This window comes from Lepidochelys kempii, chromosome 6, assembly GCF_965140265.1.
Source record: "Lepidochelys kempii isolate rLepKem1 chromosome 6, rLepKem1.hap2, whole genome shotgun sequence".
NCBI classification, from domain to species: domain Eukaryota; kingdom Metazoa; phylum Chordata; order Testudines; family Cheloniidae; genus Lepidochelys; species Lepidochelys kempii.
In genome coordinates this window covers 105,544,588-105,554,237 of record NC_133261.1, presented here as the reverse complement: position 1 = coordinate 105,554,237, position 9,650 = coordinate 105,544,588, and the positions used below count along the sequence as shown (strand labels likewise).

The 9,650-nt window shown below is 42.3% G+C and overlaps 1 protein-coding gene across 1 annotated transcript; it reads left to right on the top strand.

Annotated features, from left to right (window-relative positions):
• Nucleotides 1-896: 896 nt before the first annotated feature.
• On the top strand, nucleotides 897-9,409 carry LOC140913341 (alpha-1-antitrypsin-like). The gene is made up of 4 exons (XM_073349560.1): nucleotides 897-1,554; nucleotides 5,298-5,568; nucleotides 7,443-7,590; nucleotides 9,218-9,409. The coding sequence occupies exons 1-4, from the start codon at nucleotides 897-899 to the stop codon at nucleotides 9,407-9,409; spliced, it is 1,269 nt and encodes a 422-aa protein (XP_073205661.1).
• The last annotated feature ends 241 nt before the right edge of the window (nucleotides 9,410-9,650 follow it).

Sequence of the window (9,650 nt, the reverse complement as noted above, 5' to 3'; positions counted from 1 at the left end):
AGAGCACCTGCTGAAGTTAAAGAGGCCTGTAAAAGGAAATTAACTTTCTAAAATGTCCCTGAGTGTGAAAAAAAAACACTTTTTGTAGTGTTGAAAAAAATGAACCCATTCCAGTGGGTTTACTGGTTTCTGAAGGAAAGAACATTATTTCACACTCTTTCTAGAAGAGGTTTTTCACTGAGGCATCTCACTGTTACAAAGAGTGTAAGAGTTTTGGGGTTTGCTATAAAAAGCCAGGCATCCTTCGTTGAAATGCAGCATCTTGGACACCTGACAATAATTAGGGTATTTAAAAGCAGGGATAGAGGAATCAGCTCAGAGGCAATAAGAACCAGTCCAGACATATCCCCTCAACTTGTATTCAGCTTTGGATAGCGATTCCTGCCTAACTCTTCCCCTTTTCTTGGCTCAGAAGATATCTGGATCTCCTAACCCAGTGGTCCTCCTGTTGTGAACAATCTTAGAGCCTTAGAGTCAAAAGCAATCTCCAGCATTGCAGTATTTTGGCTCACAAGAGTTGCCATACTTTAGACAGGCACATGTGTCCATACGAGTAAAGTAGCATCCACTGCATAGTCTCCCCTCTATGTCCTTTGGCCTAAATTAAATACACAGCACCTTCAATGAGCTACCCTTGCTTTTTCTGCAATAACACTGGGTAGTCATGGGGATGAGGGATGTGGAGCAGAGGAGGATCATGTAGGAGAATTGCAGGAAGGTTAAGCACACCATTAAGAACCGAGTTAGGCCACACAAAAATTTAATCACTGAAGAGATAATCACAGGATCACCTATTATATGGGGATGAGAGAGTAATTTTCACTACTAGGTTTATTTATTTATTTTCCACTTACTAACCAATTCATTTTTGCCACACACAGTAGTTCCACTGGAAGATGAAGCCCGTCCTCTATCTGTGTTTGTTACTTGCTGGGCTTCATGCTGTTGTCCATTGCAATCACAGGCCTGATCACCACAATGGACATGACCACCATAAAGATATAGCTCGTGAGGAACACCATGAGGAACATCAGCATGAAGGTGACTGCCTCAAACTAGCTCCCAGCAATGCTGATTTTGCATTTAGACTCTACAAGCAGATTACCTCAGAAGCCCCTAAGAAGAACATTTTCTTCTCTCCTGTTAGCATCTCCACTGCCTTTGCAATGCTGGCCCTAGGTGCTAAATCAGCCACTCTGACTCAGATTCTGGAAGGACTTGCCTTTAATCTGACAGAAGTTCAGGAAAAGGAGATACATCATGGTTTCCATGCTCTCATCCGCATTCTAAACCATCCTGATGGTGAGCTGCAACTCAATATGGGAAACGCCTTGTTCCTAAAAGAAAAACTGAAAACACTAGAGAAGTTTTTAGCTGATGTAAAAAACCTGTATGAAGCAGAAGCTTTTAGTATCAACTTCAAGAATACTGCAGAGGCTCAGAAACAGATCAATGATTATGTAGAGAAGAAAACACATGGGAAAATTGTTGAATTAGTCAAGGGTCTTGATCCGGAGACTTCAATGATTTTGGTTAGCTATATCTTCTTTAAAGGTAAGTAGATATATACAGACAGATCTCTGTTTAATATGTTTTAGATGGCTGAGTATGATCAGTCTTAGAATCTAAGACAAGAAAACTACAGTTCTTTTTTTTACAATCTATAGGGAACTGTACAGATTGTTAATCTTGTAAACTGACCTATCTTGACAGTTATCAAGTCATTCCATTATGATTTCAAATAAGTGTGGTTGATGTAGAAAGAAATGGGTGGAAAACCAAACGCCCACATCCCTGTTCACCTAGCTGTGAAAAGTGGCTGCAGGTTCACTCCGCTATCAGAGGGAACATAAACCCCACCCTGTAGCACAAGGCACACAGAAAACTTGCATCATCATTGAATTTTGGGGCAAAGGGAGGCCCATATGATTCCCCCACAGGTGCATCATTCATCTGGAACTAGAGTGTTCTTTAGAGAGAGTTAGTAATAAGTACAATGTTGCACCCCTCACCTCCTCCCATTTTTGCTTGTAAGCATTAAGGGATGAGCCAACTACCTGATCCTTCTTATCTGTCTCTTTCAAAGGTTGGCCAATCTACTGCAGACAAATATTCAAGGGTGGTCAATCTAGTGCAGACAAATATTTTTCAGACATGCTTCATGCCTTGTCAGCATTAACATTGATGCTGCTACTATATGGTATTGTACAATGGAACTAGTCAGTGTAAGCAGAGTAAAGTGAGTTTTAATGCCCATTATGGGCCTGATCCAAAGCCCACTGAAGTCAATAGGAGTCTTTCCATTGAAGTCAATGAGTTTTGGATCAGGTCCTCTGACCACAACACAGCTAAAGTGGGCTTCAAATGTAAAGTGTTGCATTTACCTTGCAGTGAAACTACGTGTGCTCTCCACAACAGAATGTGAGCCTGTGCTATCTGAATTCAAGTGGGTTCAAAAGAAAGTAAACCAGGTCCCAAGTCTAGGGAAAAAATGAGCAAGTTAAAACACAATTGGTTTTCCTGACAGGACATAATTTGGCCCCAATTATTCATAAACCCACGCAAATAGAGTAATTTTTCGTTCCTCAAAACTACAGGTTTAAAAACATTTAACCGGTCATTCAAAGTTATACGTCTGGGCAATACAGAGATGCCCCTGCATTATTCTAATAAAGGAATAACAATAGTCTTGTGATTAGCACACAGGATTAGGAGTCCGAGTCCAGTTCCCATGGTTTTTAACCTCTCTGTGCCTCCCTGTCTATGAAATAGGGATGTTAATACTTCCCTATCTCAGTGGGGAATTGTTAGGGCTCTACCAAATTCACAACTATGAAAAATGCAGCACGGACCATGAAATCAGGTCTCCCCCCGTGAAATCGGGTCTTTTCTGTGCTTTTACCCGCTGCTATACAGATTTCACGGGGAGACCAGAGTTTCTCAAATTGGGGGTCCTGACCTAAAAAGAAGTTGCAGGGAGGTCGCTAGATTATTTTTGTGGGGTCATGGTATTGCCACCCTTCCTTCTGCACTGCTGCCTTCAGAGCTGGGCAGCCAGAGAGCGGCGGCTGTTGGCTGGGCACCAAGCTCTGAAGGCAGCACCCCACCAGCAGCAGCACAGGAGTAAGGGTGGCAATACCGTCCCACGCCACCCTTCCTTCTGCGCTGCTGCCTTCAGAGCTGGGCCCTCAGTCAGCAGCTGCCGCCCTCTGACCGCCCAGCTCTGCAGGCAGCAGCACAGAAGGAAGGGCGGCAATACCATACCTTGCCATCCTTACTCCTGCGCTGCTGCTGGCAACGGCTCTGCCTTCAGAGCTGGGCAGTTGGAGTACCACAAGCAGCAACGCAGAAGCAAGGGTAGCAGTACTGCAACCCTCCCTACAATAACCTTGCAATCCCCACACACACACGCAACTCCTTTTTGGGTCAGGACCTCTACCATTACAACACCATGAAATCTCAGATTTAAATAGTTGAAATCATGAAATTTACAATTTTTTAAAATCCCATGACTGAAATTGACCAAAATGGACTGTGAATTTGGTAAGGCTCTAGGCATTGTAAGGCTTATTGTAATTCTTTAATAAAAAGAAAAGGAGTACTTGTGGCACCTTAGAGACTAACCAATTTATTTGAGCATAAGCTTTCGTGAGCTACAGCTCACTTCATCGGATGCATGCCGTGGAAACTGCAGCAGACTTTATTTATACACAGAGAATATGAAAAAATACCTCCTCCCACCCCACTGTCCTGCTGGTAATAGCTTATCTAAAGTGATCATCAGGTGGGCCATTTCCAGCACAAATCCAGGTTTTCTCACCCTCTACCCCCCCACACAAATTCACTCTCCTGCTGGTGATAGCCCATCCAAAGTGACAACTCTTTACACAATGTGCATGATAATCAAGGTGGGCCATTTCCTGCACAAATCCAGGTTCTCTCACCCCCTCACCCCCCTCCCAAAAACCACACACACAAACTCACTATCCTGCTGGTAATAGCTCATCCAAAGTGACCATTCTCCCTACAATGTGCATAATTAAGGTGGGCCATTTCCAGCACAAATCCAGGTTTTCTCACATCTCCCCCACCCCCATACACACACAAACTCACTCTCCTGCTGGTAATAGCTCATCCAAACTGACCACTCTCCAAGTTTAAATCCAAGTTAAACCAGAACATTGGGGGGGGGGGGGGTGTAGGAAAAAACAAGAGGAAATAGGCTACCTTGCATAATGACTTAGCCACTCCCAGTCTCTATTTAAGCCTAAATTAATAGTATCCAATTTGCAAATGAATTCCAGCGAGACTCCAGTGAGAAACTGCTGAATTGGAATTCATTTGCAAATTGGATACTATTAATTTAGGCTTAAATAGAGACTGGGAGTGGCTAAGTCATTATGCAAGGTAGCCTATTTCCTCTTGTTTTTTCCTACACCCCCCCCCCCCAGATGTTCTGGTTTAACTTGGATTTAAACTTGGAGAGTGGTCAGTTTGGATGAGCTATTACCAGCAGGAGAGTGAGTCTGTGTGTGTATGGGGGTGGGGGGGGGAATGTGAGAAAACTTGGATTTGTGCTGGAAATGACCCACCTTAATTATGCACATTGTAGGGAGAATGGTCACTTTGGATGAGCTATTACCAGCAGGATAATGAGTTTGTGTGTGTGGTTTTTGGGAGGGGGGTGAGGGGGTGAGAGAACCTGGATTTGTGCAGGAAATGGCCCACCTTGATTATCATGCACATTGTGTAAAGAGTTGTCACTTTGGATGGGCTATCACCAGCAGGAGAGTGAATTTGTGTGGGGGGGTGGAGGGTGAGAAAACCTGGATTTGTGCTGGAAATGGCCCACCTGATGATCACTTTAGATAAGCTATTACCAGCAGGACAGTGGGGTGGGAGGAGGTATTTTTTCATATTCTCTGTGTATAAATAAAGTCTGCTGCAGTTTCCACGGCATGCGTCCGATGAAGTGAGCTGTAGCTCACGAAAGCTCATGCTCAAATAAATTGGTTAGTCTCTAAGGTGCCACAAGTACTCCTTTTCTTTTTGCGAATACAGACTAACATGGCTGTTACTCTGAAACCTGTAATTCTTTAATGTTTCTGGGGTGTTGCACTATGATTAGGCATTTCTGTGGCCTACAAATAAATACATGTTGCAAAACCAATAATCCCTTATAAATAAAAATTAGCTTTTGAATTACATACACACATAACCTTACATGGTTCACCTGGACTGTATGTGTAATTCCTCTTTTCCAGAATATTCAACCGCATTCTCTTTCCTTCTGTTAGGCAAGTGGGAAAAACCTTTTATGCCAGAGGACACTAAAGAAAGAGACTTCTTTGTGGATGAGGAAACAATTGTTAAAGTTCCTATGATGCGCAGAATGGGCATGTTTGTCCACCACTTCGATGTGGAGCTGTCTTGCACAGTGGTCCAACTTTATTACAATGGAAGTGCTACAGCATATTTTATTCTGCCTAATAAAGGAAAAATTAAGCAGGTAGAAGATGCTCTGCGGAAAGAAACTGTGTCCAGATGGGCAACCTCACTCCATCGAAGGTAATCTTTTGGCAATCAGGTACCATTTCAAAGTATTATGGAGTCGCCAATTCAAGTATGGGGGCCTGGCACGTCTGAAGTGCTGATGTACTTTGAAAAGTGAAACTGTGAAAATGACACTGTGGGGTTTATATCTCTCAGTGACTCCTAATCAGACCTGCTCAGTTTAACAATTTTTTCTCCTAATTGCCAACCCTGCAAACTCACCCTTTGCTTTTAGAGTCAAGTTGGGTTCTTTTTTCGCTCAGGCATTCCCATCAATAAAGATCTTGCAATTGGAATGTATTTAATCATTCTGCCAGTGGTGCATGGGCTGGAATAGAATTCAGCTTTCTTTCTTAGAACTGCATCGGTTCTGCAGGGCTGTCAGGAATAAAAAGTAGTAAAAGTGTGTTTGAGTCACTAATGTAATCAGTTTGCTTGATCAAGAAGATGCAATTTCCACAATCATTTTTCAGGATAGAATTGCATTTTGAAATATCTTGACAAATTGCCAGTGGTATTAACACCTTTCATAAACCAGAATCACAACTAACAGAGAATTCAATCACATGGTTGTAGACCGCAAGAACCTTATTCTCTGAAACAAGTGAAGAAAATTATGACTTAAACTCTTTCACCTAGAAGACAAAGGGAAATGACAGGCTCAAAATGTATTACTTATTCATTTTCTAAATCCGAAGAATACTAGAAAAACTTGCTTTTGACCTGTATATACATTACAAGGATCATTGAATTCCATGATCAACAGGATTTATGGTTATTTGTGGATTTCCTGATTTTCTAGGATTTTATTTTTCAAGCTATAATGTTCTGATGAAGTTCTACTGGCTCCCACTGCTGGAATCAACACCAGCTACAACTTTCCACTGCTGCAACTTGCTGGCAAGAGAAGAGATGCTAGAACCGTTAGAGAAGTTGCATTAGTCAAGTCAGCCTACTTCTGAGTTCCCCATTGATTCACTGTTAATAATCAAGATAAGCCTATTTGCACCCAGGGTTCTCACTACATCTGCCTGAACTCTCTTTTAACAAAGTCTTGTGTTTGCTAAAATAGCTGCAGTTTTGTGAAGCATTTGGTGCCACATCGAATAAAATCATACTAGATAAATTAGTTCACATTGGTTTGAATATGGGCATGGGTTGAAGGAGTGTAATCAAAATGTGCTGATAAAGAGCAATATGGGCCTGATCCAAAGCCTACTGAAGTTAATTGGAATCTCTCAATATGTGTCAGTGGGCTTTGGATCAGGTCCAAAGTCAAGCTGGGCCAGGAGTCCATTGAGGCAGAGATCAGTGTTAGTCCTGGTCATATTTAACAAGTAGGTTAACAATCTGGAAGAGGATGGACAAAACACACTAATTTGGTTTGCTTGTGCTAATTAGCTAGATGATACTAAAGGGGGAGGTGTTGCAGAAGTTACTGAGGATACTGAAATATAAAGCGTCACAGTGGAGTTAGAGATATCGGGCAGTAAATTGGATAGCAGCTGGCAATGTGATACTCACAAAAAAAAGTTCATGCAATTCTCAGCAGCATATTCTGGAGCATCCTGGGCTAAATTCATCATTGGTGTAAGTCCACTGAAGAGCAACAAAAAATATGAGAGACCACTTGAACTAAATGGCCAATTTTAGACCTGGTGTAATATCACCAAAGCCAGAGGTGTTACATCAGAGATGAGTTCGACCCATTATCTGCATCACCATTTGAAAGCTCTGGAAAGCAGAGGGACAGTTAGTACTGTACACAAAGGAGTGTGCCTACTCCCTGGGGTTTTCTTGTAACAGTCACAGAAGCTAAATAGGTCAGAGTACAGTGTATGAGCTAAGTGAAATATTTTAGCATCTTGTTGTATTTCTTCTTTTGACAGCTCTGCAATCCTGTACATTCCAAAATTTTCAATCTCTGCTACCTATGATTTAAAGGACCATCTCACCAAAATGGGCATTACTGATGTGTTCACCAAACAAGCTGATCTGTCTGGAATCACTGGGGAGCCTGAGTTGCAGGTTTCAAGAGTAAGTTTGCAAATGTGGGGGTTCTCTTTTCCTTTTGAAAATGCCATGTTAAAATGTACCTTGCTTAGCAGAGCGTCTGATTGTCAGTCACAATGGGACAGATCCATCCCTGGCTTAACTCTGCTCAGATCCGGGGGTTTACACCAGGGATGAATTTGGCCGAATGTCAACCTGGATTTCAGCTTAGCCCATTGCACTCTAAGGTGCATCTTCTGCAATAGCCCTTTAACCCTTTTTGAACCAGTACTGAGCAACTGGATGTTCCAGAGCATATCAGGGTAGGTTCCCCTCCAGAAGAATGAGATGGTGAGCAGGCAGCCTGATTCTCAACAGAAGCTGCCAAAGGTACTTGGAAGATGCTGCCCAGCCTCCTGCCCCAGGAAAGCAGGACTGGATTGCAGGCTGGCCACCCCAGTGAGTCTGGAGGAGGTGCAGGCAGTGGATAGGAAACTAAAGGGTATCCCATTCCTCACAAGATGGCAACTCAAGGTGGGGATATCATGAAGGGGTGGGTCGTAGAGGAGGAAGAGAAGATCTCAGGGTTAAGGGAAACACTTCAGATAAGCATCTATGTTTTTGGACTGATTTCTGGAATTTAACTGGATGTCATTTATATTAGCTGTTTAGATGCGTTTGCCCAAATACTTTCAGTCATTTCCTTTCCCCCAGGCATAAAGAGACTAATGAAAGCAATTTAGATGCTTCTCCCATATTTATTGGTCTTAGAGGACACAAGAGGTACTTATGCCTTGTGCTGGTCCTCTGCACACAGGTGAATTTCAGCCATAATCCCTCAGAAACCAGTTCTCCATCCCTTCAGAGATCTTGGAGATCTGCAATTGAGACTATTTTTTGTAGACTGAAAGAAAAATCTCCTTCATAGAGGGGAGGGTCAAACAGATCCATCATGTCCAGTTTTGGGCACCACACTCCACACAAGAAACATGTGGACAAACTGGAGTCCAGAGGAGAACAACAACAATGAAAAGAAGCATAGAAAACCTGAGGAAAGGTTGAAAGTATTGGACATGTTTAGTCTCGAGAAGATGGCGGGGGACATGATGATAGTCTTCAAATATGTAAAAATGTGTTATAACTATAAGGAGGTATAGACTTATAACCAAAAAATTTTCGTTGATCAATTGTTTTTCATGTCTACCGAGGGTAGACCAAGAAGTAATCAGCTTAGTTTGCAGCAAGGGAGATTTAGGTTAGATATTAGGAAAAACTTTCTAACTATAAAGACGGTTAAGCACTGGAACAGGTTACCTAGGAAGGTTGAGGAATACCCATCATTGGTGTCTTTTAAGAACATGTTGGTGAACATATATCAGGCATGCTCTAGGTATGCTTAATCCTGCCTCAGCACAGGGGGTGAACTAGACGACCTCTTGAGGTCTCTTCCAGCCCTGAATTTCTATGATCTGATGATCTTGTTTCTCAGATATGCAACAATTGCTAGAATAAGAAAATGTCCTCTCTTTCTGTAGTGTCCATTCAGTCCTGTCCATCTGCCCACTCTTCCCCAGGAGACTTTCTAAACAGCTCTAAAAGCCATCAGGTTCATCTTTACTTACAAGCTACTGTTCTCTGCTCAGAATGGCAATATGTGCTTTATCTCCCACAGGTTGTCCATAAGGCCGTGCTGAACATCGATGAGAGAGGCACAGAGGCGGCAGCAGCCACTGCCATTGAAATAATGCCAATGTCTTTTCCTCACATCATTGAATTCAACTCTCCCTTCCTGGTGCTGATTTTTGATAGAGCTACCAACAGCACACTCTTCATTGGAAAGATAAATAACCCTGCTGAGCCTTAAGTGTTATCAATTCAGATGGCTATTCCTAAATAAAGAAGCTTTGCCACCTGAATTAACTGGTTAGAAGTATACTTGCTTCCTTAGTGAATACTTTCGCACAACATCAGAACCAGTAGCAACTAGTGCTGAAAAAGATAAATTGGGCTTATGCAGCATCGTTATCTGATGTGGGCAGAAAAAGTATTTTTTTAATTAGGACAGCAAACAAAAAACATTTCTGACAGCTGAGAATGAAGAGACT

Bases quoted from the DNA above. Each gene is read 5' to 3' on its own strand.
- LOC140913341 (XM_073349560.1), top strand. From the start codon at position 897: ATGAAGCCCGTCCTCTATCTGTGTTTGTTACTTGCTGGGCTTCATGCT. The intron at 1,555-5,297 runs GTAAGTAGATAT...TCCTTCTGTTAG, and splicing joins TAGCTATATCTTCTTTAAAG to GCAAGTGGGAAAAACCTTTT. The intron at 7,591-9,217 runs GTAAGTTTGCAA...TATCTCCCACAG, and splicing joins CTGAGTTGCAGGTTTCAAGA to GTTGTCCATAAGGCCGTGCT.